This window comes from Balearica regulorum, unplaced genomic scaffold, assembly GCF_011004875.1.
Source record: "Balearica regulorum gibbericeps isolate bBalReg1 unplaced genomic scaffold, bBalReg1.pri scaffold_90_arrow_ctg1, whole genome shotgun sequence".
Lineage (NCBI taxonomy): Eukaryota > Metazoa > Chordata > Aves > Gruiformes > Gruidae > Balearica > Balearica regulorum.
The window spans coordinates 35006-61304 of NW_022679088.1; the positions used below are offsets into that span (position 1 = coordinate 35006).

Consider the following 26299-nt stretch of genomic DNA (forward strand, 5'->3'; position numbering starts at 1 on the left):
TTACTGGGAGCACTGGGAGGCACTGGGGGGGCACTGGGAGGGTCCCTGGGGGTTACTTGGAGCACTGGGGGGGAACTGGGGTCACTGGGAGGGACACTGGGGGGTTACTGGGAGCACTGGGGGGGGAACTGGGATGAACCGGGGGGTTACTGGGAGCACTGGGGGGGGGGGGGGGGGGCACTGGGGTGCCGCAAGGCACGCTGGGACACTGGCGGGCCGGCGCTCCGCCGTCTCCTAGCAACGCTCGGCCCCGCCCCCGGCCTTATTCCCGTCTCCTAGCAACGCTCGGCCCCGCCCCCGGCCTTATTCCCGTCTCCTAGCAACGCTCGGCCCCGCCCCTCTGCCGTTTCCCCCCCCCCGTCTCTTAGCAACGCCCGCCTCGCGTCACGCTCTCCCCACCCTCGTCGCGCGTCAGACGCCATTTCCGGCGCGACGGCCGGGGAGGACGAACATGGCGGAGGCGGCGGCGGGCCCGGGCTGCGGCCCCGGAGCGGCCCCGGAGGCGGCGGCGGGAGGAGGAGGAGGCGGCGGTAGCAGCAGCCCCGAGGCCGGGCGGCCCCGCGGGGGAGGCCCCGAGGAAGCGGCGGCGGTGGCGGCGGCCGGGAGGGTCCCAGCGGCATCTTCGGCCTCGCCGCCGCCCCCGCCGCCGCCGCGGGAGGCGGAGGTGACGGTGGAGATCGGGGAGACGTACCTGTGCCGGCGGGCCGACGGCACCTGGCGTGAGCGGGGCCGCCAGTGGGAGGGCTGGGGGCCGGGACTGGGAGAACTGGGACCAGTATAAACCCCATCCCAACGGGACTGGGACCAGTATAAATCCATCCCAGCGGGACTGGGATAACTGGGACCAGTATAAATCCATCCCAGCGGGACTGGGATAACTGGGACCAGTATAAACCCCATCCCAGCGGGACTGGGATAACTGGGACCAGTATAAACCCCATCCCAGCGGGACTGGGACCAGTATAAACCCCATCCCAGCGGGACTGGGACCAGTATAAATCCATCCCAGCGGGACTGGAATAACTGGGACCAGTATAAATCCATCCCAGCGGGACTGGGATAACTGGGACCAGTATAAACCCCATCCCAGCAGGACTGGGATAACTGGGACCAGTATAAACCCCATCCCAGCGGGACTGGGACCAGTATAAACCCCATCCCAGCGGGATTGGGACCAGTATAAACTCCATCCCAGCAGGACTGGGACCAGTATAACCCCATCCCAGCAGCACTGGGATAACTGGGACCAGTATAAACCCCATCCCAGCGGGACTGGGACCAGTATAAACCCCATCCCAGCAGGACTGGGATAACTGGGACCAGTATAAGTCTCATCCCAGCAGCACTGGCACCCGTATAAGTCTCATCCCAGCGGGCCCGGGCAGCACCAGTACACCCCCCCTCAGTCCAAACTGGGCGAGGGCTCTCCGGGCCTCTGACTGGTCCCAGTCCGGCGCGAGCACTGGTCCCAGTTCCCTCCCCGCAGACTCGGCGGAGGTGATCCAGTCCCGGCTGAATGAGCAGGAGGGACGCGAGGAATATTACGTCCACTACGTGGGCTGTGAGTACTGGGAGGGGAACTGGGAGGGACTGGGGAAGCGGGGAAGAGGGGGAGGCAGGGCTCCCACTGAACTCCCAGTGCTCCCAGTTAACCGCCGGCTGGACGAGTGGGTGGACAAGAACCGGCTGGCGCTGAGCAAGACGCTGAAGGAGGCGGTGCAGAAGAGCTCGGAGCAGTTCCTGGGGGAGCTGGCCGAGCAGCCCGAGCGCAAGATCACCCGCAACCAGAAACGCAAGCACGATGAGATCAACCACGTCCAGAAGGTGCTGGGAGGGCACTGGGAGGGACTGGGAGGGGGTGTGGGGGCGCTGGGAGGGGGTGTGGGGGCGCTGGGAGGGGGTGTGGGGGCGCTGGGAGGGGGTGTGGGGGCACTGGGAGGGGGTATGGGGGCACTGGGAGGGACTGGGAGGGGGTATGGAGGTGCTGGAGGGCACTGGGAGGGGATATGGGGATGCTGGGGGGCACTGGGAGTGACTGGGAGGGGGTGTGGGGGCACTGGGAGGGGGTATGGGGGCACTGGAGGGCACTGGGAGGGGGTATGGGGATGCTGGGGGGCACTGGGAGGGACTGGGAGGGGGTATGGGGGTGCTGGGAGGGACTGGGAGGGGGTGTGGGGGCGCTGGGAGGGGATATGGGGATGCTGGGGGGCACTGGGAGGGACTGGGAGGGGGTATGGGGGTGCTGGGAGGGACTGGGAGGGGGTGTGGGGGCACTGGGAGGGGGTATGAGGGCACTGGAGGGCACTGGGAGGGGATATGGGGATGCTGGGGGGCACTGGGAGGGACTGGGAGGGGGTATGAGGGGCGCTGGGGGGCACTGGGAGGGTGCTGGGAGGGGGTGTGGGGGCACTGGGAGGGACTGGGAGGGGGTATGGGGATGCTGGGGGGCACTGGGAGTGACTGGGAGGGGGTGTGGAGGGACTGGGAGGGGGTCAAGGATCACTGGAAGGCAACTGGAGGTTACTGGGAAGACGTTAGGGGGGTCCTGGGGGTTCCTGAGATGTCCCACTGGGCCTTACTGGGCCTTACTGGGCGCCCCGTGCAGACCTACGCCGAGATGGACCCCACCACGGCGGCGCTGGAGAAGGAGCACGAGGCGGTGAGAGCCTGGGGGGGGGGACTGGGGGGTCCCTGGGGGGGTCATGGGGGGTCCCCAAGGGATCTGGGGGGGGTCCAGGGGGTCCCCAAGGGATTTGGGGGGGTCCCTGAAGGGTTTTGGGGGGGCTGAGAGGTCTGGGGGGGTCCCTGAGGGTCCCCAAGGGATTTGGGGGGTCCCTGGGGTCTGGGGGGGTCCCTGAGGGTCCCCAAGGGATTTGGGGGGTCCCTGGGGTCTGGGGGGGGTCCCTGAGGGTCCCCAAGGGATTTGGGGGGTCCCTGAGGGTCCCCAGGGGTCTGGAGAAGTTCCCTGCGGTCTGAGGGGGGGGGGGGTGGTGTGTGTGTCCAGGGGTTCCCCAGGGGTTCCCTGCAGCAGTCTGGGGGTGGGGGGGGGTCCCCAAAACTGGGGTGTCCCCGTGTGTCCCCGCCCCCCCCCCCCCCCAGATCACGAAGGTGAAGTACGTGGACAAGATCCACATCGGGCACTTTGAGATCGACGCCTGGTACTTCTCGCCCTTCCCCGAGGACTACGGGAAGCAGCCCAAGCTCTGGATCTGCGAGTACTGCCTCAAGTACATGAAGTTCGAGCGCACCTACCGCCTCCACCTGGTGCGACACGCGTGTGACACGCGTGAGACACGCGGGGCGGGACGCAGGGCGGGACGCGTGTGGCGCACGTGGCGGGCGGGGGACGATGGGGACACGAGCGCAGAGCCTGGGGCGGCGCCGGCGTGGGGGTTTGAGCGCGCTAAAAGCGGGGAGGACACGCGTGTGAGACGCGTGTGACACACGGGGGGACACACACACAGAGCCTGGGGCGGTCCTGGCGCCGGCGTGGGGGTCTGAGCGTGCTAAAAGCGGGGAGGACACGTGTGTGACACACGGGGGGACACACACACAGAGCCTGGGGCGGCCCCGGCGCTACCGTGGGGGTCTGAGTGCACTAAAAGCTGGGAGGACACGCATGTGACACACCTGGGATACACGTGACACATGGGGGGACACACACAGAGCCTGGGGCGGCCCCGGCGCTGCCGTGGGGGTCTGAGCGCGCTAAAAGCAGGGAGGACACGTGTGTGACACGCGTGACACATGGGGACACACACACGCAGAGCCTGGGGCAGCCCCGGCACCGCCGTGGGGGTCTGAGCGCGCTAAAAGCTGGGAGGACACGCGTGTGACACGCGTGACACATGGGGGGACACACACACAGAGCCTGGGGCAGCCCCAGCGCTGCCGTGGGGCCTGAACACAAGCGCAGGGGGTTGGGGGGGTGCCACAGACACACGTGACACGCCCGCGCCGCGTTTGCCGGGGGGGGGACACACACACACGACACGCGTGACGACGCACGTGACATCACCCAAGGGCCAGTGCCAGTGGCGACAACCGCCGGGGCGGGAGATCTACCGCAAGAGCAACATCTCCGTCTACGAGGTGGACGGCAAAGACCACAAGGTAACGGGGATCGGGCCGGGGAGGCGGCGCGTGACGTCACGGGTGACCTCGCGTGACATCACGCGCCGCCCCCCCCTCCCCTCCCGCCATGACAGATCTACTGCCAGAACCTCTGCCTCTTGGCCAAGCTCTTCCTGGACCACAAAACGCTTTATTTCGACGTCGAACCCTTCGTCTTTTACCTCCTGACCGAGGTGGATCGCCAAGGCGCCCACATCGTCGGCTACTTCTCCAAGGTACCGCGTCGTCACGCGACCCGCCGCGTCGCCCCCGTCGCCGCGCGTCGCCCCCGTCGCCGCGCGTCGTCACCCCCGTCACCGCGCAGGAGAAGGAGTCTCCCGACGGCAACAACGTCGCCTGCATCCTGACGCTGCCGCCGTACCAGCGTCGCGGCTACGGCAAGTTCCTCATCGCCTTCAGTGAGTTGGGGGATTTTGGGGTTTTTTTTTTTTTGGGGGGGTCCCTGAAGGGGTGAGGGTGCCCCAAAAAGGGGTGAGGGTGCCCCAAAAAGGGGTGCCCCCCCCCCCCCCCCCCAGGTTACGAGCTGTCCAAGCTGGAGAGCACGGTGGGGTCCCCCGAGAAGCCGCTGTCGGACCTGGGCAAGCTGAGCTACCGCAGCTACTGGTCCTGGGTGCTGCTGGAGATCCTGAGGGACTTCCGGGGAACCCTCTCCATCAAGGACCTCAGGTGGGCACCAGTAACCACCAGTGGCTCCCAGTAACCCGCCAGTAACCTGCCAGTAACCCCGTAACCCACCAGTAACCCCGGGTGCTGCTGGAGAACCTGGGGGCTTGTGGGACAAACTCTATCAAGGAGTCCTGGGGGGACTGGGAGCTTCCCAGTAAGACCAGTAGCTTCCCAGTAAGACCAGTAGCTTCCCAGTAAGACTGGTAGCTTCCCAGTAAGGCTGGTAGCTTCCCAGTAAGGCTGGTAGCTTCCCAGTAAGGCTAGTAACCACCCAGTGGTCTCCCAGTAACCCCGTAACCCACCAGTAACCCCAGGTGCTGCTGGAGAACCTGGGGGCTTGTGGGACAAACTCTCCATCAAGGAGTCCTGGGGGGACTGGGAGCTTCCCAGTAAGACCAGTAGCTTCCCAGTAAGACCAGCAGCTTCCCAGTAAGGCTGGTAACCACCCAGTGGTCTCCCAGTAGCACCAGTAACCCCAGCCCAGTGATTCCAGTAACGCAGGGTCACCGGTCCTGCGTGACTTCTGGGTCAGCCGCTCCATCAGGGAGCTCAGGAGGGCACCAGTAACCACCAGTGACTCCCAGTAACCCACCAGTAACGCACCAGTGACTCCCAGTAACGCGCCAGTAACCCCAGTGACTCCCAGTAACACACCAGTGACTCTCAGTAATGCACCAGTACCTCCCAGTAGCTCTGGGTCTTGAGTGCTGCTGGAGGTCCCCAGGCACCTTCTCCATCCCAATACCCACCAGTAACTCCCCAGTACTCCCAGTAACTCCTCCCAGTTACCCCCCCCAGTGCTCCCAGTACTCCCTTACCCTCCCTAGCCAACTGCCAGCCCTCCCTCCATTCCCCTCCCAGTGCTCCCAGTAACCCCCCAGTGCTCCCAGTATTCTCTTACCCCCCCAGCCAGCTGCCAGCGCTCTCCCAGTACACCCTCCCAGTGCTCCCAGTACCCCATTCCCCCCTCCAGCCAGCTGCCAGCCCTCCCCCCGTCCCCCCCCCAGTCCTCCCAGTAGCTTCCCCAGTCCTCCCAGTACTCCTTTACCCCCCCAGCCAGCTGCCAGCCCTCCCCTGTTCCCCTCCCAGTCCTCCCAGTAACCCCCCCAGTCCTCCCAGTACTCCCTTACTCTCCCCAGCCAGCTGCAAACCCTCTCCCAGTACACCCTCCAGTGCTCCCAGTACCCCCCCAGTGCTTCCAGCACCCCATTCCCCTCCCAGCCAGCTGCCAGCCCTCCCCCCATTCCCCTCCCAGTCCTCCCAGTAACCCCCCAGTGCTCCCAGTATTCTCTTACCCCCCAAGCCGGCTGCCAGCCCTCCCCCCATCCCCCCCCCAGTCCTCCCAGTAACCCCCCCAGTGCTCCCAGTACTCCCTTACTCCCCCCAGCCAGCTGCCAACCCTCTCCCAGTATACCCCCCAGTCCTCCCAGTAGCCCCCCAGTCCTCCCAGTCCTCCTTTACCCCCCCAGCCAGCTGTCAGCCCTCCCCCCAGTCCCCTCCCAGTCCTCCCAGTGCTCCCAGTACTCCCTTACTCTCCCCAGCCAGCTGCCAACCCTCTCCCAGTACACCTTCCAGTCCCCCCAGTACCCCCCCAGTCCTCCTTTACCCCCCCAGCCAGCTGCCAGCCCTCCCCCCATTCCCCTCCCAGTCCTCCCAGTGCTCCCAGTAGCCCCCCCAGTGCTCCCAGTCCTCCTTTACCCCCCCAGCCAGCTGCCAGCCCTCCCCTGTTCCCCTCCCAGTCCTCCCAGTAACCCCCCCAGTGCTCCCAGTACTCCCTTACTCTCCCCAGCCAGCCCTCCCCTGTTCCCCTCCCAGTAGCCCCCCCAGTCCTCCCAGTAGCTCCCCCAGTCCTCCCAATCCTCCTTTACCCCCCCAGCCAGCTGCCAGCCCTCCCCCCCATTCCCCTCCCAGTCCTCCCAGTAACCCCCCCAGTGCTCCCAGTACTCCCTTACTCTCCCCAGCCAGCTGCCAACCCTCTCCCAGTACACCCTCCAGTCCTCCCAGTAGCCCCCCCAGTCCTCCCAGTCCTCCTTTACCCCCCCAGCCAGCTGCCAGCCCTCCCCCATTCCCCTCCCAGTCCTCCCAGTGCTCCCAGTACACCCTCCAGTGCTCCCAGTACCCCCCCAGTGCTTCCAGCACCCCATTCCCCCCTCCAGCCAGCTGCCAGCCCTCCCCCCGTCCCCCCCCAGTCCTCCCAGTAGCCCCCCCAGTGCTCCCAGTAATCCTTTACCCTCCCAGCCAGCTGCCAGCCCTCCCCCGTCCCCCCCAGTCCTCCCAGTAACCCTCCCAGTCCTCCCTTACTCTCCCCAGCCAGCTGCAAACCCTCTCCCAGTACACCCTCCAGTGCTCCCAGTACCCCCCCAGTGCTTCCAGCACCCCATTCCCCCCCCAGCCAGCTGCCAGCCCTCCCCCCGTTGTCCCCCCCAGTCCTCCCAGTAACCCCCCCAGTGCTCCCAGTACTCCCTTACTCTCCCCAGCCAGCCCTCCCCTGTTCCCCTCCCAGTAGCCCCCCCAGTCCTCCCAGTAGTTCCCCCAGTCCTCCCAGTCCTCCTTTACCCCCCCAGCCAGCTGCCAGCCCTCCCCCCCATTCCCCTCCCAGTCCTCCCAGTAACCCCCCCAGTGCTCCCAGTACTCCCTTACTCTCCCCAGCCAGCTGCCAACCCTCTCCCAGTACACCCTCCAGTCCTCCCAGTAGCCCCCCCAGTCCTCCCAATCCTCCTTTACCCCCCCAGCCAGCTGCCAGCCCTCCCCCCATTCCCCTCCCAGTCCTCCCAGTGCTCCCAGTACACCCTCCAGTGCTCCCAGTACCCCCCCAGTGCTTCCAGCACCCCATTCCCCCCTCCCAGCCAGCTGCCAGCCCTCCCCCCATCCCCCCCCCAGTCCTCCCAGTAGCCCCCCCAGTCCTCCTTTACCCCCCCAGCCAGCTGCCAGCCCTCCCCCCCATTCCCCTCCCAGTCCTCCCAGTGCTCCCAGTAACCCCCCCAGTGCTCCCAGTACTCCCTTACTCCCCCCAGCCAGCTGCCAACCCTCTCCCAGTACACCCTCCAGTCCTCCCAGTAGCCCCCCCAGTCCTCCCAATCCTCCTTTACCCCCCCAGCCAGCTGCCAGCCCTCCCCCCATTCCCCTCCCAGTCCTCCCAGTGCTCCCAGTAACCCCCCCCCCACCGCAGCCAGATGACCAGCATCACGCAGACCGACATCATCAGCACCCTCCAGTCCCTCAACATGGTGAAGTACTGGAAGGGGCAGCACGTCATCTGCGTCACCCCCAAACTGGTGGAGGAGCACCTCAAGAGCGCCCAGTACAAGAAGCCGCCCATCACCGGTACGTCGTTAACCCTTAACGAACCACACCCACCTCCTTAATTAAAATTTGGGGGGGGGGGGGGCACCCCACAGCTTTCATTTCCCCCTCCCCAGTGGACTCCATCTGCCTGCGCTGGGCCCCCCCGAAGCACAAGCAGGCCAAGGTGGCCAAGAAGTGAGGGTGCCATCGCTGCGGCGAGTTGTGACCGGGCTCAGCCTACACCCCACCCACCCGGACACCTTGGGGGGTGGGGGTGGGGGTGTCACCCACATCCCCCTGCCCGTTTTGGGGGTGTCGTCCCCCCCGCACAGCACCCATAAAGGAGGAAGATGGAGGTGGGGTGCTCGGGTGTTTATTGGGGAAGGGGGAGTGGGTGCAAGTTTGGGGGGGGGGGTGTCACCCACATCCCCCTGCCCATTTTGGGGGTGTCGTCCCCCCCGCCCAGCACCCATAAAGGAGGAAGATGGAGGTGGGGTGCTCGGGTGTTTATTGGGGAAGGGGGAGTGGGTGCAAGTTTGGGGGGGGGGGGGGGGGGGCGTGCAACGAACCGGTGTGGGTGGCAGTGACGTGGGTGCCAAGTTGGGGTACCTCGAGTTTTGGGTGCTGTCAGCCATCGTGGGTGCTGTGATGCATCGGGGGTGGCAGTTTGGGGTGCCACGACTCATTGCTGGGTGCCACGATCCATCTTGGGTGTCACCTTGGGGTGCTGGGAGCTCCGGTGGGTGCCACGACTCATTTCTGGGTGCCACGATCCGTCTTGGGTGCCACCTTGGGGTGCTGGGAGCTCCCGTGGGTGCCACGACTCATTTCTGGGTGCCATGATCCATCTTGGGTGCCACCTTGGGGTGCTGTGAACCTCTTTGGGTGGCAGGAGATGGTGTGGGTGCCAACTTGGGGTGCTGCGACTCATTTTTGGGTGCCGTGATCCTTCATGGGTGCCACGATCCATCTTGGGTGCCGATTCAGAGTTCCCACGAGCCATTTTTGGGTGCCGCAATCGCTTTTAGGTGCCAATTCGGGGTTGCCACGAGCCATTTTTGGGGGGCCGTGATCCTTGATGGGTGCCACGAGCTATTTTTGGGGTGCCACAATCCATCTTGGGTGCCAATTCAGGGTTCCCAGAGCCATTTTCGGGCGCCATGAGCCATTTTCGGGTGCCACAAGCCATTTTTGGGTGCCGTAACCCACCTTGGGTGCCGATTCAGGGATCCCACGAGCCATTTTTGGGTGCCGTGATCCTTCATGAGTGCCACGAGCCATTTTTTGGGTGCCGATTCAGGGATCCCACGAGCCATTTTTGGGTGTCGTGATCTGTTGTGGGTGCCACCTTGGGGGTGCTGTGACCCGCCCTTGGGTGCCGGGAGGCGCCACCAGTCCTTTTTTTGGGTGCCCCCGGCCCTTGGGGGTGCTCAGCGCAGGCCGAGGGGCAGGAGGAGGAGGAGGAGGAGGAGGAGGAGGCAGCCGGGGCGAGCGGCTGGGTGGGCGCCGCCGCCTGCGTGGGGGGGCGGCAGGGGCCGGGGCCAGCCCTCGGGGACGTCCCCGTCCTCGCAGGGTCCCTCGTCCTCGGGGAAGGGGACGAGGGACGGGTGACGCAGGGGGGCCTCGGGGACGGCAGCGGCGATCCAGGCGGCGTGGGCGGCGGCGCGGGTGTAGACGCCGGGGCGGCCGGGCAACCCACAGGCTTCACCCCAGCTCACCACCCCCGCCAGCAACCAGGTGTCCCCAACGCGGCAGGAGAGGGGACCCCCGGAGTCACCCTGCGGGGAGACGGTGGGGACGTGACGGGGGGGGGAAAGGGGAGGGTGGAGAGGGACGGTGGGGAGGATGAGGAAGGACGTTGGGGACGTGGAGGGAGGATGAAGAGGGACGTTGGGGACAGGGAGGGGATGAAGATGGACATTTTGGGGGGCATGGAAAGACAGGAGGATGAGGAGGGACATTGGGGACGTGGAGGGAGGATGAAGAGGGACGTTGGGGACAGGGAGGAGGATGAAGAGGGACATTGCGGGGTGTGGAAGGACAGGGAGGGGATGAAGAGGGACATTTTGGGGGGCATGGAAGGACAGGGAGGAGGATGAGGAGGGACGTTGGGGGGCATGGAAGGATGTGGAGGGGATGAAGACGGACGTTGGGGACAGGGAGGAGGATGAAGAGGGACATTTTGGGGGGCATGGAAGGACAGGGAGGAGGATGAAGAGGGACCTTGGGACATGGGGAGGATGAAGAGGGACGTTGGGGACAGGGAGGGATGTCGGGGACATGGGGAGGATGAAGAGGGACATTGGGGGACAGGGAGGGGCGTTGGGGACACAAGGAGGATGAAGAGGGACATGGGGGAGGATGAAGAGGGACGTTGGGGACACAGGGAGGATGAAGAGGGACATTTTGGGGGGCATGGAAGGACAGGGAGGAGGATGAGGAAGGACGTTGGGGATGTGGAGGGAGGATGAAGAGGGACGTTGGGACATGGGGAGGATGAAGAGGGACATGGGGGAGGATGAAGAGGGATGTTGGGGACACAGGGAGGATGAAGAGGGACATTTTGGGGGGCATAGAAGGACACAGAGGGGATGAAGAGGGATGTTGGGGGACAGGGAGGAGGATGAGGAGGGACGTTGGGGACATGGAGGGAGGATGAAGAGGGACATGGGGGGCATGGAAGGACGTGGAGGGGATGAAGAGGGACGTTGGGGACAGGGAGGAGGATGAGGAGGGACGTGGAGGGGTGAGGTGACACAGGCGGGGGTGACGGGGTGGCACCCACCTGGCAGGCGTCGCGCTGTCCCTGGGGGAAGCCGGCGCAGAGCGTGTCCCCGGCCGGTGTCCCCATGCCGGCGGCGTCCCCCGTCCCCGCGTAGAGGCAGCGGCAGCGGCGGTGGCTGAGCAGGGGCACCTCCAGCTGCTGCAGCGTCTTGGGGGGCGGCAGGGGACCTGTGGGGACAACGGTGGCCACAGGCTGTCCCCAAACCATCCCTGACTTCCGTGGGGGCTGGCAGTGCCACCAAACCTGTTCCCCAACCTCCATGGGTGCTCCTGGTGCCACCAAACCTGGTGACGAGTGTCCCCGACCTGTCCCCGACCTCCATGGGGGCTCCCGGTGCCACCAAACCTGGTGGTGAGTGTCCCCAACCTGTCCCCGACCTCCATGGGGGCTCCCGGTGCCACCAAACCTGGTGACGAGTGTTCCCAACCTGTCCCCAACCTGTCCCCGACCTCCATGGGGGCTCCCGGTGCCACCAAACCTGGTGATGAGTGTCCCCAACCTGTCCCCGACCTCCATGGGGGCTCCCGGTGCCACCACACCTGACGACACGTGTCCCCAACCCACCCACCCCACCCCCCCGTAGGTGCTGGCGGTGACACGGCCGCGTCCCCGGTGACACCGACCTGCGGTGCGGATGTCCCCCCAGCCGGTGACGGTGCAGTTGGTGCCGGGGGGGAAGCGGACGGCGGGGCCGGGCAGGCAGATGGGACGCACCAGGCGGGTGGGGGTGGCGGGGGGGTCCAGCCGGGCCAGCGCCAGGTCCCCGGCGACATCATTTTGTCCCTCGGTGACGTCATCGTCGCGGTAGGCGGGGTGACGGGTGACGGCGGCCACCCGCCTCACCTGGGCGTCAGCAGGGGGGGGCAGGAGCTGCAGGGCCCCCAGTGTCACCCGGTATTCGGAGAGGGGGTTCTCCCTGCGGGAAGGGGGTGGCTCAGACACTGGGGGGCCCCCCCAAAACACCGGGGTCCCCCTCGGGGCAGCCATGAGGGTATTGGGGTCCCTGGGGGGGCTTGGGAGGGGGCCCAGGAGGATATTTAGGGGTTTGGGGGGTCTGTGGGGGGTGTTTTGGGGTGCCAGGAGGGTCCCAGGGGATCATTTGGGGTCTATGGGGGGGTGCAGAGGGGTCCCAGGGGATCATTTGGGGGTGTAGGGAGGGTCCAAGGGGATTATTTGGGGGTTATAGGGGGTGTTTGGGGGTGCAGAGGGGTCCCAGGGGATTATTTGGGGAGGGTGGGGAGTCCCAAGGGATTATTTAGGGGTGCAGGGGGGTCCCAGGGGATTATTTGGAGGAGTTGGGGGGTCCCAAGGGATTATTTAGGGGTGCAGGGGGGTCCCAGGGGATTATTTGGGGGAGTTGGGGGGTCCCAAGGGATTATTTAGGGGTGCAAGGGGAGTCCCAGGGGATTATTTAGGGGTGCAGGGGGGTTCCCTGTAGATTATTTGAGGGTCCCAAGGGATTATTTTGGGGGTGCGGGGGAGGTTACTCACGGCGGGAAGCAGTGTGCGGCGGTGAGGACCCACGCGGGGGCGATGAGGGACCCCCCGCAGACGTGACGCCCCCGGAAGGCGATGCTGACCTGCCAGGGCCACTGCCCCGCCCGCGCCCCCGTGCCCCCCACCACCCGCCTGCGCACAGGGGTCCCGCACGGCACTGCGGGGTGGGGGGGACACACAAAGAGCAAAGGGGTTGGGGGGGGGGGGGGTGGCATCAGGGACACCGGCCTCCGGGAACCCTGGCACCCCCCCCCCCCCCCAGCGCAGGACCCCGCTGTCCCATGGGTGTCCGTGTGTCCCCCCCATGGGACATCAGCACCCAGGACACACCCCCACCCCCCCCAAAACCACAGGGACACCCCCCCCCCCTTGGTGTCCCCCTGTCCCCCCTCTCACCTGACTCATCCGCTGCCACTGTCCCCCAGTGACCTGTGGGGAAGGTGACGACTCAAAGCCACGTTGGGGACACACAGGGACATGATGGGAAGGGGGGGGGACACACACAGGGACACTCAAGTATCCGGGAGGGGACCCGGGCATCCGGGGCGATGGCCGAGCCGGAAAAACCTGCCCCGAGGAATGTGTCCCGCAGGGACAGGGGGGTGTGACCCCCCCCCCCCCCCGGTGTCACCCTCTGTGTCCCCTCGTGTCCCTCCACAGCACCAGCGTCCCCTCGCACTCCCCTAAACCTCCCCCCCCGTGTCCCCTCACACCCCAATGTCCCCCCTCATCCCCTCATGCCCCCCACGTCCCCCCCCACATCTTCATGTGATCCCACGATCCCTCACACCCCCGTGTCCCCTCACGATCCCTCATGTCCCCTCAGACCCCCTGCGGCCCCCCTCATGATCCCCTCAGACCCCCATGGCCCCTCACGATCCCCTCATGTCCCCCCCGTCCCTTCCCGCCTCCCTATTCCCTCACTTCCCCTTGTGTGCCCCCAACTCCCCCCTTGTCCCCTCACGATCCCCCCACATCCTACCCCATCCCCTTGTGTCCCCTCATACCCCCCCGTCCCCTCACAACCCCAAGTCCCTCCACACCATGTCCCCTCACATCCCCCAATCACCCCCTGTCCCCTCAGACCCTCCTGTCCCCCCAAGCTCCCCCCGTCCGTCCCCCCCCCGTGATCCTCCTCATCCCCTCACGCTTTCCTGTCCCCTCACAACCCTACCGTGTCCCCTCAGACCCCCTTGTCCCCTCACGCTCCCCCCATCCCCTCAGACCCCCCTGTGCCCCCTCACAATCCCTCATTCCCTCAGACCCCCCCTGTCCTCTCAGACCCCCCCTGGCCCCTCACCATCCCCTTCAGACCCCCCCCCCCTTCCCTCACGCTCCCCCTCATCCCCTCTGACCCCCCCCGGCCCCTCACGCTCCCCCCCGTCCCCTCACACCCACCCCATCCCCTCAGACCCCCTTGTCCCCTGACGCTCCCCCCTGTCCCCTCACAATCCCTTATCCCCTCAGACCCCCATCCCCTCGTACCCCCGTCCTCCCAAGACCCCCCGTCCCCTCACACCCCTCTCGTCCCCTCACACCCCCCCGTCCTCCCAAAACCCCCCGTCCCCTCAGACCCCTCTCGTCCCCTCACCCCCCCCCGTCCCCTCAGACCTCTCTCGTCCCCTCACCCCCCCCCGTCCTCCCAAGACCCCTCGTCCCCTCAGACCCCCCTCGTCCCCCCACACCCCCCGTACTCTCACACTTCCCCCTGTCCTCCCAAGACCCCCCGTCCCCTCACACCCCCCCCGTCCTCCCAAGACCCCCCGTCCCCTCACACCCCCCTGTCCTCTCACACCTCCCCCTGTCCTCCCAAGACCCCCCGTCCCCTCAGACCCCCCTCGTCCCCTCACACCCCCCCTGTCCTCTCAGACGCCCCCCTGTCCTCCCAAGACCCCCCGTCCCCTCACACACCCCCCTGTCCTCTCAGACACCCCCATCCCCTCACACCCCCCCTCCCCGTCCCACCGTCCAGCAGCAGCAGCAGCCCCAGGACCAGCCCCGGTCCCGGTCCCGGTCCCCGCCGCCCCATGGCCGCTGTGGCAGCTCCGCGCCGCCGGCACCTGCCGCCCCCCCCATCCCCGGCCACGCCCCCGGCCACGCCCCCACCTGGCACCTGCGAACACAAGCCCCGCCCTGGCCACGCCCCCCGGACCCCTATAGGGCCCAATCCTATAGACACAGCCCCGGGGGGGGGGTATAGCCTCCCGCTACTCCCCATACAGGCTGCCAGCCCCCCAGCCACTCCATAGGTCCCCCTATAGGGTGTCCTATAAGCAGCCCACCCCCCCTACCTATAGGGAGCTTCACCTGCCCTATACCAACCCCAGGTAACCTATAGAGGTCCCTATACATTTCCTACAGGCCTTGTGCCATACGGACCTGGCGCGTTCCCTATACGCCTCACAACCTGTAACCACCCACATCCCTTCTCTATAGGATCCCCCGCCCCCATACATTAACTGCCCCTATAGCCCCCCCCATAGGTGCCCCTATAGGTAGTGAGTCACGAGCACCGGAAGGGGCCGGGCCCCGCCCATGGCCACGTCAGGGCCTAACGAGGGGGTTAACGAGCACCTTAATGAGCTCGGCAGCCGGAAGTGCCTCATTAGGGGAGCATTCACTCTGGAGCCTAATGAGGGCAAGCAGCCACCTCCCCCCCTCCCCTCCAGCCAATCACCAGGCAGCACTGGGATATCCCCCTCCCCTCCAACCAATCACCAGGCAGCACCGTGATAGCCCCCCCCTCCCCTCCAGCCAATCACCAGGCAGCGCCGTGTCGTCCTTGGAGACTTTAATGGGGGGGTGGGAGGGGGGTGAGTGGGGGTTAAAAGCGGGGAGACCCCGCAGGGGGCGGGGCCGGCCGGCCCCAAGGGCAGGGCAGCCAATAAAAAACGTGTGTGAGGGAAGGGGGCGGGGCTCAGTAGGGCCTCTCGCGGCGGTCCTGCCGGTGGTCGCCCCTGTGGAGAGAAGAGAGAGGTGTCAGTAGGGCCCAGAGTTAACAGCAGAGGAATCAGTAAGGCCCAGAGTTAACAGCAACAAGTGTGGCTCAGCCTTTGACCAGAACCATCGTTAAGGGCCAGAGTTAACAGCAATCATCAGTAGAGCCCAGAGTTAACACGCTGTGCCAACAGCAGGAGGCAGCAACCGCTGTGTTCACTCTGGGCCCTAATGATGGCAGCACCAGCACCACCACGTGGTTGTAGAGGGAAGCGCCAGCATTTTAACACACCCCGTTATCAGTAGGCTCCAGAGTTAACGGCCTCCAGCACCTCCAGGGCGCAGAGTGCAGCGTTAACTCTGGAACCTACTGACACCACTCCCCCAAGAGGTTTTAAAGCTGCCGGACTGGGTCCATGCAACCGTTACCAGTAGGTTTCAGAGTGAACACGGGGGCGCTCCCGTCAGCCATCTTACCTGGAATCCATCTTCCCCGGCCCGAAGCCGCCCCGGTCGCCGCCTCTCCCCCCGCGGAAACCGCCCCGGTCTCCGCCCCGGCCGCCCCTGTAGCCGCCGCGGTCGAAACCTCCGCGCCCACCGCGTCGCTCCTCGCCGAACCCACCGCCGCCACCACCTGCGAGAGGGTAAAGCGAGGCGATGAGGTCATGGGGTGCGCGTGACCCCACCCCACGACACCCCGCCTCGCCCCTTCCCCGAATATTTACCCATGTGGTTCCCGCCGCGGCCGCCGCCGGGGTATTTGCTCATGTGCGGCGCGCCGGGCCCGTCGGGTTTGGGGGCCTTGCACTGGTTGCACTCGTTGCGCCACGAGAAGTTCATGTTCTCGCACGCGCTGTGAAGCGGGAGGAGAGGCTCGATGAGGTCATCGCCGCCCCGGTTGTGTCATCATCTCCCACCACCCCCGTTCCCCGTTAACTCACGGGTTGGGGCATTTCCAGTCACCGGCGCGTTGCTGGCCGCCGCCGCCGCTAGGGAAGCCGCCGCGGTTGCCCCCACCGGAGCCGCTGTTGCCGCCGCCAAAACCGCCGCGTCCCATGGGACCTGGGCGGGGGGAAAAGGGGGTTTGGTTTTGGGGTGAAAAAGGGGAATTTTGGGACCGCCCTGGCACTCCCCTCGCACCCCACCAACGCTCGCTCACCTCCCCGGCCGCGGCCGCCCCGGCCGCCCCCGCCGCCACGGTTGAAGTCGGCGCGCCGGGTGGCGAAGGACACCTTGATGGGGTTGCCGGAGAACTCTTTGCCTAAAAACGGGAGAATTAAACCCAAAACCTGCCCGTTTCAAGGGGGGGGGGGGCAGGGGAGGGATTTGGGGGGGGGTGTCGTACCGTCAAACCAGTCGATGGCGGCTTTGGCGGAAGGGGGGTCGTCGAAGGAGACGGTGGCCTCCCCCTTCAGCTTGCCCGTCTCCCGGTCCGTGTAGAGGTTGATCATGGGCTGCCCCGTCTTCTTGTTGGTCTGCGAGGGGACACGCGACACGCTAAGAACACGGGGAGGGCACGGGGAGGAGCGGCACGCTAAGGACATGCTACGCCGGGAGCAAGTTCGTGACGTGCGATCATTGAACGCAGGTTAAAACCGGACGGCGCGCTTCATGACGTGCTAAGGATGCACCGGAACACGCTAAGGACACGCTAAGGACACGCTACGGACACGCCCTCACCTTAATGATGCCGATCTGTTTGAAGTAATCGGCCACCGACTCGATGGTGACGTTCTCGCCCAGCCCCTGCACGAAGATGGTGTTGTTGTCCGAGTTATCCTGCTCGCCTGCGGGACAAAGCTCGTTAGCGCCAGCCCTCGTTAGCCCTTGTTAGCCCCTTCCCCCCTCGTTAGCTCCATTACCCCCTCCCTCATTAACCCACTCCCGTTAGCCCCTAAGCTCACCGCCCCTTCCCCATCATTAACCCCTTTCACAACCTCATTACCCCAACTAACCCTCTCCCCCCTCGTTACCCCAATTAACCCTCGTTAGCCATCCCCCCTCGTTACCAGGATCATGCCGCGGCCCTTGGTCCCGGGGTCCTTTGGGCACATGCAAAAATTAAAAGGAAAAACGTTAATTAGCCAGCGGGGTGAGGGAGGGCACGCACTCCCCTTCCCCTCCCCCACACCCCAAACCCTCCGGAATTGGGAAAAACCGGGGGAAAAAACGCCTTTTCCCCACCCGTTTCGGCCCGCGCCCCTTTTTGAGGTGAAAACCCACCGTTTTGGCACCTTAAAAACACATTTTGTCTCCTCACTCGCCTCCCCCCCCCCCAAAACGGGGCGGGGCTCCCCATGGCCACCACTGTTCGCCAATTCCAGGGTTTTCACCCCAAAACCGAGGTGCCGGGGGCCGTCCGTCTCCGCTCGTCGCCCCCAGGGTGGCACTTTTTGACCTTTTGTCTCAAAACACACTTTTTTGTCTCAAAACACCACCAGCAACACCCCGGTTCAGCAAACCCCTCCAAAACGGTGTGAAAACTCTCAAGATGGGTTAAAACCAAGACACTCCGTTTTCGGTCGGTACACTGCAGCGTTCACCACCTCACCGCTCCCCATTTGGGGGCAAAAACGGCAATTTGACCATTTTTATGCTTTTTTTTTTTTTTTTTTAACATCAACCTCAGGTCACCGGCACTTTTACACAAGCCCCAAAATTGCTTTTTTTTTTTTACCCCCGAAACCGAACTTTGCACCAAACCTCAGGTTTTTCATTACTTTTTTTAAAACCACATGCAACCGTTTTGTTAAAAACCAGCATTTTCACCCCCCCCAAAAAAAATTAAAAAGAAACCAAAAAACACCATTAAAAAAACCACCACTTTGCCAAGAGTTGCAATTTCCCCGTTCCAGCCTTTTTTCCGCCCGCGGTCACCGTGTGCGCGTTGCTTTGTGGGGGTTTTTTTTTTTTTGCCTTTTTTCCTCCACTTTGCCCCCAAAAAACGCCGTTATTGGTTTTTTGTTGTTTTGTTTAAACACCCAAGACGCAGCCCGATGACGTCACCTCCGGCCGGCCGCCGCAGCTTTTTTGGGGCTTTTTCACCCCAAAACGCCCCTGACCAGGCTGTTGCGGAGAGAAGGGGTTAAAAAACAGACACTTTTTTTTTTTTTTTGGGTTCAAATGCTGAACTCTTGGGACTTACCACCGAATTTATTGAAGCCACCACGCTCACCACCGCTGAGGAGATAAATTAGAAGATAATGAGGTTTTTTTTATCCCCTGCCTAAAAAGAAGGAGGGGGGCAGTTTTGGGGCAAAACCAGCGCTTTTGAGCAGTTTCCTCCTTTCCCCCATTGCGGTTTTTTTTTGGGGGGGGGGGGGGGCCGGGGGTGCCTGGGAGGGGGTGGGGGTCTCCATCCGCCGGCGACGCTTCATCTCGGACGCAGCAGCCGGCACCCGCCGGGGGGGGGATCCAAAAAAATTATTGAAAAACCCCAAATTTTGCCTTTTTTAGTAAAAAAAATAAAAGGGGGGCACCCCCCTTTGCTCTCGGCCGAGCCCCCCCAGCGGGAGCGTCTCCCCCTCCCCACCGCTCGTCGTCGCTTTTCCCCCCTCGTTCCTGTAGGTTATTTTGGGGAGGGAAGGGGGGCCCTTCGCGTGGTTTTTGATTATTTTGGTTTTTTGTTAACTTTATTGTTTGCACTTTTTCACCCTTTCTGCCTTTTTTTAACCCAAAAAGAGCGGAGAATTGCGAAAGTTTCGCTGCCTTTCACACCTGCAGCACACAAAACGCAGAGTTTGTTAACAGGCACAACAGCAGCGGCAAGACAAACAAGCAACCGCGGCTCGCCCCCACCGATACTCACCTCTCGCCGCCCCAAAAAGCGGCTTTTTCAGCCCAAAAAGCGGGGGGGGCGACACGCGCACAAACCCAAAACCTCGTTATTTTTTTTTTTTCTTTAAAACCACCATTATTACTTTTTCCTCTGGTTTTTTTTTTGGGGGGGCGTTTCCTCCTCCCTTCGTGCACCGGGACACCAGACACTCCACTCCAGGTTATCACCCATCAATCACTGTCAAACATCTCCCAATAAATATCCAAAACCGGCGGGTTTTTTACCCCAAAATCAACGTTTTTCTTTTCTGCAGTGACCTCAAAACGAACCATTTTACTCTTTTTGTTTTGTTTTAAACCCGGGGCACACGCCCCCACCGTGACCAGAGCCGGCACCGGAGGCTACAAGTGACCTTGGCAACCAGGTTTGCTGAGTGGTTTTATCTATTTTTTTTTTTCCCAAAAAAACCACCTTTCACCCCCCATTCCGGGGGGGTTCTTACCACTTCAGGCACCTCCAAACACCCCCGCCGGGCGCCACATTATTAACATCTTATTTTTTTTAGGGGCGCTTGCGCCGATTTTGGTTAAAACCCGCTCGAGCGGGGGGTGCCGCGCTCCCCTCTCCCCTTTCTGCCCGATCGTGTCACACCCCGCACCCCCCCCCGCACCCTAAATTCCCCGTTTCCCCCCCCAAAACCGCCGTTCCCCTGACACCTACCCGAGGTTGCCTCCGCGGCCGCCCCGGCTCCCGCGGCCCCCGCGGTCGTAGCCGCCTCGGCCGTAGCCGCCCCGGCCGCGGCTCCGTTCCTGCTGGCCGCCGCCGTAGCCGCTCTGCTCCTGGTAACCGCCGCCGCCACCGCCGCTGCCGCTCATGGACGACTGTTCCTGCCCGTAACTGTTGGCTACAACCGCAAAGTGACGGTTAAGAGACACAAAAAGCTGGATTTGGTCCCAAAACGGCGCCGCGTGTCCCCGTTCCCACCGCGCTCACATCCGCTGCCGCCCCCGCTGTTGTACTGGCTCTGCTGGCTGTAGCTCTGGGGCGGGTTGTAGGAAGACTGCTGGCTGTAGCTCTGCTGCTGCCCGCTGTAGCTCGATTGTTGGTTATAACCACTGCTGGGGGGTTGGCCGTAGCTGGAGCTCTGCGAGCTGCTCCCATAGCTGTGTAAAAAACCCACCAATAGTTATTAAAACCCTCGGGTTTTTTCACCCGAACGGCGGCGGCGCAGGACAGGACGGGTGTTGGCCATACCTGCCGGTGGAGGAGCTGGCCGCCGGCGGCTGGGAGTAGCTGGGGTAGGAGGAGGGTTGCCCGTAGGAGGCCTGCGAGCTCTGCCCGCTGCCATAACCGCCGGTGCTGCCGTAGGCTTGGGGGGTCGATTGGGTGCTGTAGCCTGGAGAGAATTGGTGAAAAACGAGGTGAAACACCCCCAAAAATCACACGGCGTGAACATGGAACGGGGGGGGGGTGTCGGGGGTCCTGACTTACTGCTCTGGGTCTGTCCGTAGGAAGAGCTGTAGCTGTTCTGGCCGTAGGCGGAGGTGTCGGTGGACTGGCTGTAGCCGCTGTAGCTCTGCTGGCCGTAGGGCTGGCTGCTCTGCTGCGAGTAACCCTGCCCTGGCGGGGTGGGGTACGCCCCGTAGCTACCAAAAAAAAAAAAAGTGAAATACCCACAAAAACACTTTTTTCCTCAACGTTTTTCTAAGGGTGAGGATGGAAAAGGTTGAATGTCAGAAGGAAAGGGGGTGTGTACCTCTGCGTCGCTGTCTGGCTGTAATCTGTGGGAAGAAAACCCCCCCAAAAGACCATCAGTTTTGCAAATAATCATACGTGTACCTGAACGTAAACATATTCGTGTGATGTGCTCAAAATTATAAAGTTGTTCGCCACTAAAACATAAAAACGACCAAGCTGAAGCACAAGATACGGGGACTGGACTATTTATCCCACTCAAAAGACCTAAGCACTTACTTAAAAGCAAACACCCGCCTAGAAAAGGCCCCGATTAACATATTCAACTACGCAGATCTAAAAACAAACGCAAAAACACGAACTTTCCTTCAGACATCACCTAACAAAAGGGGGTTTGGGCCCCCTCACGGGCTTCCCGCCGCAAAATGGCGGCCATTTGCCTCTTCCCCCCCCCTCAGCGGAGCAGCTGCTCCTACCATCGAAAGAAACTGAGGCGATTTTTACCCAAAATAAAGGTTTTTAATCGGTGACACACCTCCGGAGAGATTTTTTTCTTTCATCCCTCCCAAGGATCTTTAATCACCGCGGGGAGCGGTGGGGGGTGTCGGTGTCTTTAACGGCGAAGACCCGGATGGGCAGACTGCGGCAGCGCTAGTGCGCATGCGCCGCGCGCCAAGCGACACCACTCCCCCGCCACGGCCCAAGCGCATGCGCAGCCCGAGCCGGCGCACAAAATGGCGGCGGTGGCGCAGCTGGAAAAGCCGCGCCCCTCCCTTGGCGCACAAAATGGCGGCCGGTGTGTGGGGGGGGTGTGTTAACGGGGCCCGTTATACCCGGGGGGGGGGGCACCGCGACCCTCTAAACACCCCGGATCCTTCCCCCCAAAACCCCCTGAATTTTCACTGAAATTGTGCGTTTGTATTTTAATTTTTCCCTCGCGACGCCGTCGCGCCGCATCCGGGCGTGGCGCTTTGTCCGCCCCCCCACCCCTTCCTTCCTTCATCCGCGACTGGATTTTAACAAATTAAAAGAAAAAAAAAATCAATCTGCAAAACGGGGGGGTTATGCTGAAAAATGCGGCAAGATAAAACCTTAATCGCGGGGAAATAAGAAAGGGGCGAGGAAAATTAATTTAAAAGAAAATACAGCCCGGCGCATCGCGGAAATAGGGAGGCATCAAATCACAGCCGTCCGAACAACGCTGATAATTGAAATTAAAAATCTAAACAACCGCAAAACTACAAGAACCAACAGCAAAACCGCTCGTTTTAGCAAATACATTCAAAGAACGCCCTAAAAGCGGCACCGCCGCTGCAGCCACCCCCCCCCCCATACCGGGGGGGGGGGGGAACGACACGGACACCTCTAGGGCCCCCCCCCGCTCCTCACACACCACCCCCAGCCCACCCCCCCTGCTGAGGGGGGCTCCGGGGTCCCCCGGAGGTGCTGAGCGGGCTCCAAAGACACCCCCCCCAGGGTGCTGAGGGGGGGGGGCTCCAACACCCCCCCCAATACATCTCTCCCCTCCCCGAGCTGTACGGCCCCCCCCACCGCGAGGTGAGGGAAGGGGGGGGGGGGGCTATGGGGCCCCTCTCCGGCGCTGCTCCCCCCCCCCCCCCCGGGTCCCGGTACCGTTGGAGGCCATGGCGGTGCCGCCGCGCTCCACCGTTTCCCCTCCACGTGGCGCCCGCACTGCGCCCGCCACCCGCCCGGCCCCGCCCTTTATAACATCGGTCGGCGCGTGCCACCGCCGGGTGCAAAAAAAAAAAAAAAAAAGGGGGGGGCGGAGCGCTCTTAGTCCCCACCCACCCACTCACTCACACACCCCCCCCCGCGCGCCTCACCTCGGTTGGTACGGTCCGGCGGAGGGGCGGGGCTAAGGGGCGGAGGGGGCGGGGCCATCGGGGGTCGCGCGGGGCACCGCCGCTCCCCTATAGGGATCCTATAGGAAGCCTATAGCGGCGCCCGCCAGGTTCTGCTCTGTCATGGGTACCCTATGGCGATCCCCACCGCACCTGCTCCCTCACAGGGACCCTGGAGAGACGCTGTAGCGACCCCCAACTCCTCCGCTCCCTCAGGAAACCTATAGATACCCTATAGCGACACCCGCCAGCTCCCGCTTCCTCGTAGGGACCCTATAGAAACCCCCCCAGGGGCACCCGCCAGCCCCTGCTCTGCCATAGGCACCCTATAGAAACCCCCCCAGGGGCACCTGCCAGACTCCGTTCCGCCGTAGGGATCCTATAGGCACCCAAAGGGCACCCACACAGACCCCCCCCTACCCTATGCAAATCCATATGGGATTTACGTAGGACCCCTATAGGGACCCCCCTCCCCACCCGGACTTCGGGGCGGGCGCCTATGGGGCTCTGACGTCACGCGGGCAGGGGCTTGGCCAGCCCCAAAGGTCAGCGCTAAAAATACGCGGGGGCCCCTATAAGGGCCGTATAGGAGCCGTATAGGGGCCGGGAGCAGGTAGGGAGGCGGCGGGGTGGGCAGCTATAGGGTCGGCACGGTCTGAGGGGGGGGTCTATAGGGTCTGGCCCGGCCCCCTATGGCGGGGGGGGGGGGGGGGAGTGTCAGTGGGGCAGTATAGGCACTGGGGGGGCTCCTATAGGGCTGAGCCTCCAGGGGTGGGGGTCCCGTATAGGGCTGGGCACTCACATACGGTGACTCTCTGCTGTCTCCTATAGGACTGGGGAGCCTCCATCATCTCCTATAGAGCTGTGGACTCTCTGCTGTCTCCTATAGGACCGGTGACATACATCTGGGGCCTCTCCTCCATCTCCTATACGACCGGTGACACACATCCAGGGCCTCTCCTGTGTCTCCTATAGGACTTGTGACATACATCCAGGGCTTCTCCTGTGTCACCTATAGACCTGTGGACTCTCTGCTGTCTCCTATAGAACTGGTGACATACATCCGGGGCTTCTCCTGTGTCTCCTATAGACCTGTGGACTCTCTGCTGTCTCCTATAGGACTTGTGACATACATCCAGGGCCTCTCCTGTGTCTCCTATAGGACTTGTGACATACATCCGGGGCCTCTCCTGTGTCTCCTATAGGACTTGTGACATACATCCAGGGCCTCTCCTGTGTCTCCTATAGAGCTGTGGACTCTCTGCTGTCTCCTATAGAACTGGTGACATACATCCGGGGCCTCTCCTGTGTCACCTATAGACCTGTGGACTCTCTGCTGTCTCCTATAGGACTTGTGACATACATCCGGAGCCTCTCCTGTGTCTCCTATAGGACTTGTGACATACATCCGGGGCCTCTCCTGTGTCTCCTATAGAGCTGTGAACTCTCTGCTGTCTCCTATAGGACCAGTGACATACATCCAGGGCCTCTCCTGTGTCTCCTATAGGACTTGTGACATACATCCAGGGCTTCTCCTGTGTCTCCTATAGACCTGTGGACTCTCTGCTGTCTCCTATAGAACTGGTGACATACATCCGGGGCCTCTCCTGTGTCTCCTATAGGACTTGTGACATACATCCAGGGCCTCTCCTGTGTCTCCTATAGAGCTGTGGACTCTCTGCTGTCTCCTATAGGACCGGTGACATACATCCAGGGCCTCTCCTGTGTCTCCTATAGAACTGGTGACATACATCCAGGGCCTCTCCTGTGTCTCCTATAGAACTGGTGACATACATCCAGGGCCTCTCCTGTGTCTCCTATAGAACTGGTGACATACATCCGGGGCCTCTCCTGTGTCTCCTATAGAGCTGTGGACTCTCTGCTGTCTCCTATAGGACCGGTGACATACATCCGGGGCCTCTCCTGTGTCTCCTATAGGACTTGTGACATACATCCGGGGCCTCTCCTCCATCTCCTCCAGCCGGGTCCCCTCCTTCCGTCGCCGCCGTCGCGGTGGCCGCCATGTCGTGCGCGGCGGCGCAGGTGCGGGCGCGGGGCCGTTCCCTGGAGCGCCGGCTGCGCGCGGTGCCGCGCCGGGAGCTGGTGGCGGAGCTGCGCCGCGCCGGGGCGTTGGGGCCGGGGGAGGAGGCGGCGCTGGGACCCCCGGCGCGACGCGGGTGGGCGCGGCGGCTGCGGGCGCTGGCGTTGGCTCGCGGCGAGGAGACCTGCCGGGCGTTGCTCCGCGCCCTGGCGCGGCTGGAGGAACCGGGGCCGCTGGGTGAGTCCGCCTGTGCCTATAGGTGACGTCGCGGTACGGGTGACATCACCCTACGGGTGACGTCACGCTACGGGCCGATGTCACGCTACGGGTGACGTCACTCTATAGGGGTTTGGGCGTCACCGCGTCCCGTCTCCCTGCAGATTTCTACAACCCCCGGCGCGACGCCGAGCCGTCCCACCGCTCCGACTGTCCCTGTTGTCACCCGCCGCCTGACCGGGAGGGTGGTGACCACCGGGAGGAGGAGGATGGAGACGCCGGGGAGGAAGACGGAGACACCGGGGAGGAGGATGAAGACCCTGAGGAGGAAGATGGAGACACCGGGGAGGAGGAAGGTGAGGATGGAGACTCCGAGGAGGAAGATGGAGACCCCGAGGAGGAGGATGAAGAAGACCCCAAGGAGGAGGATGAAGACCCCAAGGAGGAGGACGGTGATGAAGATGGAGGTCCCGAGGAGGAAGGAGGCCCTGAGGAAGAGGAGGGAGGTGACGTTGAGTAGGAGAGAGGTGACACTCAGGGAGGAAGGTGGAGGCGCCCAAGGAGGAGGAGGATGGAGACATTGAGGAGGAAGAGGGTGAGGATGGAGACCCCGAGGAGGAGGATGGTGATGGAGACCCCTGAGGAGGAGGATGGAGATCCTGAGAGGAGGATGGAGACCCCGAAGAGGAAGGTGGAAACCCTGAGGAGGAGGATGGTGGTGAAGATGGAGGCCTCGAGGAGGAGGAAGGTGATGGTGAGGAGGTAGGTGAGGACCAGGAGGAGGAAGATGGTGATGAAGATGGAGGCCCTGAGGAGGAAGGTGATGGTGAGGAGGAGGATGGAGACCCTGAGGGACAAGATGGTGGAGACTCTGAGGAGGAGGATGGCAATGCATGGTGATGAAGATGGAGACACCACGGAGGATGGAGACCCTGAGGAGGAGGAAGGTGACGGTGAGGAGGAGGAGGGTGCTGAGGAAGAAGATGGGCACCCTGAGAGGGAAGATGATGACGAGGAGGAAGATGATGATGAAGATGGATTTGGGGCAAGAAATGGACTGAATGGGACACTGAGATGGCCTCTTGGCCTTCCTCCCCCTCCCCTCCTCCTCCTCCTCCTCGTTTGTCCCCCCCATCCCGGCCGCCTGGCTCCCCAATAAACCCTCTCCCCTCGGCACTGGCTGCAGCTTTAATGAGGGCGGCGCCCCGCTCCGCTAACGAGGGGGACCCTAACGAAGCCAAACGGGGTGGGGAGGATCAGGAACCCCAATGTCCCGGGTGGGTGGGGTGGGCGCCCCAACGTCCAACGAGGGACCCGGGTGTCCGGGAGCACCTTGACCTCCGTGACGATGGACGTCTGACGTGGGGGTTCTCCAGGTCCACCTTGACCTCCATGATGGTCAT

General features: G+C 63.3%; 4 protein-coding genes and 1 long non-coding RNA gene across 6 annotated transcripts; 2 read left to right on the forward strand and 3 right to left on the reverse strand.

Annotated features, from left to right (window-relative positions):
• The first annotated feature begins 413 nt into the window (after positions 1–413).
• KAT8 (lysine acetyltransferase 8) lies at positions 414–8358 on the forward strand. 2 transcript variants are annotated; one of them, XM_075741610.1, is made up of 11 exons: positions 414–719; positions 1487–1561; positions 1640–1824; positions 2606–2659; positions 3100–3264; positions 4024–4113; positions 4209–4349; positions 4439–4532; positions 4650–4800; positions 7970–8124; positions 8220–8358. In XM_075741610.1, exons 1-11 carry the CDS (start codon positions 452–454, stop codon positions 8282–8284), a joined length of 1443 nt encoding a protein of 480 aa, XP_075597725.1. In that variant the 5' UTR covers positions 414–451; the 3' UTR covers positions 8285–8358. The 2 variants fall into 2 exon arrangements, with proteins under 2 accessions (XP_075597725.1, XP_075597726.1); XM_075741611.1 differs by having other exon boundaries at positions 415–719; positions 1649–1824.
• A 1099-nt stretch (positions 8359–9457) lies between these two features.
• Positions 9458–14431, reverse strand: LOC142599855 (serine protease 33-like). The gene is made up of 6 exons (XM_075741612.1): positions 14333–14431; positions 12764–12796; positions 12362–12524; positions 11494–11786; positions 10871–11037; positions 9458–9863 (listed from the first exon to the last, which is right to left on the reverse strand). Exons 1-6 carry the CDS (start codon positions 14394–14396, stop codon positions 9516–9518), a joined length of 1068 nt encoding a protein of 355 aa, XP_075597727.1. The 5' UTR covers positions 14397–14431; the 3' UTR covers positions 9458–9515.
• A 710-nt stretch (positions 14432–15141) lies between these two features.
• Positions 15142–22515, reverse strand: FUS (FUS RNA binding protein). Its single transcript, XM_075741608.1, has 15 exons — positions 22410–22515; positions 20839–20863; positions 20574–20728; positions 20337–20478; positions 20076–20245; positions 19803–19986; positions 18450–18484; positions 17314–17346; positions 16985–17091; positions 16650–16779; positions 16464–16565; positions 16246–16366; positions 16030–16157; positions 15782–15938; positions 15142–15324 (listed from the first exon to the last, which is right to left on the reverse strand). Exons 1-15 carry the CDS (start codon positions 22420–22422, stop codon positions 15285–15287), a joined length of 1542 nt encoding a protein of 513 aa, XP_075597723.1. The 5' UTR covers positions 22423–22515; the 3' UTR covers positions 15142–15284.
• Positions 22516–23593: 1078 nt separating this feature from the next.
• On the reverse strand, positions 23594–24522 carry LOC142599850 (uncharacterized). Its single transcript, XR_012833272.1, has 4 exons — positions 24423–24522; positions 24035–24378; positions 23848–23990; positions 23594–23803 (listed from the first exon to the last, which is right to left on the reverse strand). It is a non-coding gene; the product is annotated as an uncharacterized LOC142599850 (long non-coding RNA).
• A 139-nt stretch (positions 24523–24661) lies between these two features.
• Positions 24662–25550, forward strand: LOC142599849 (uncharacterized). Its single transcript, XM_075741604.1, has 2 exons — positions 24662–24917; positions 25061–25550. Exons 1-2 carry the CDS (start codon positions 24662–24664, stop codon positions 25414–25416), a joined length of 612 nt encoding a protein of 203 aa, XP_075597719.1. The 3' UTR covers positions 25417–25550.
• Positions 25551–26299: the final 749 nt, after the last annotated feature.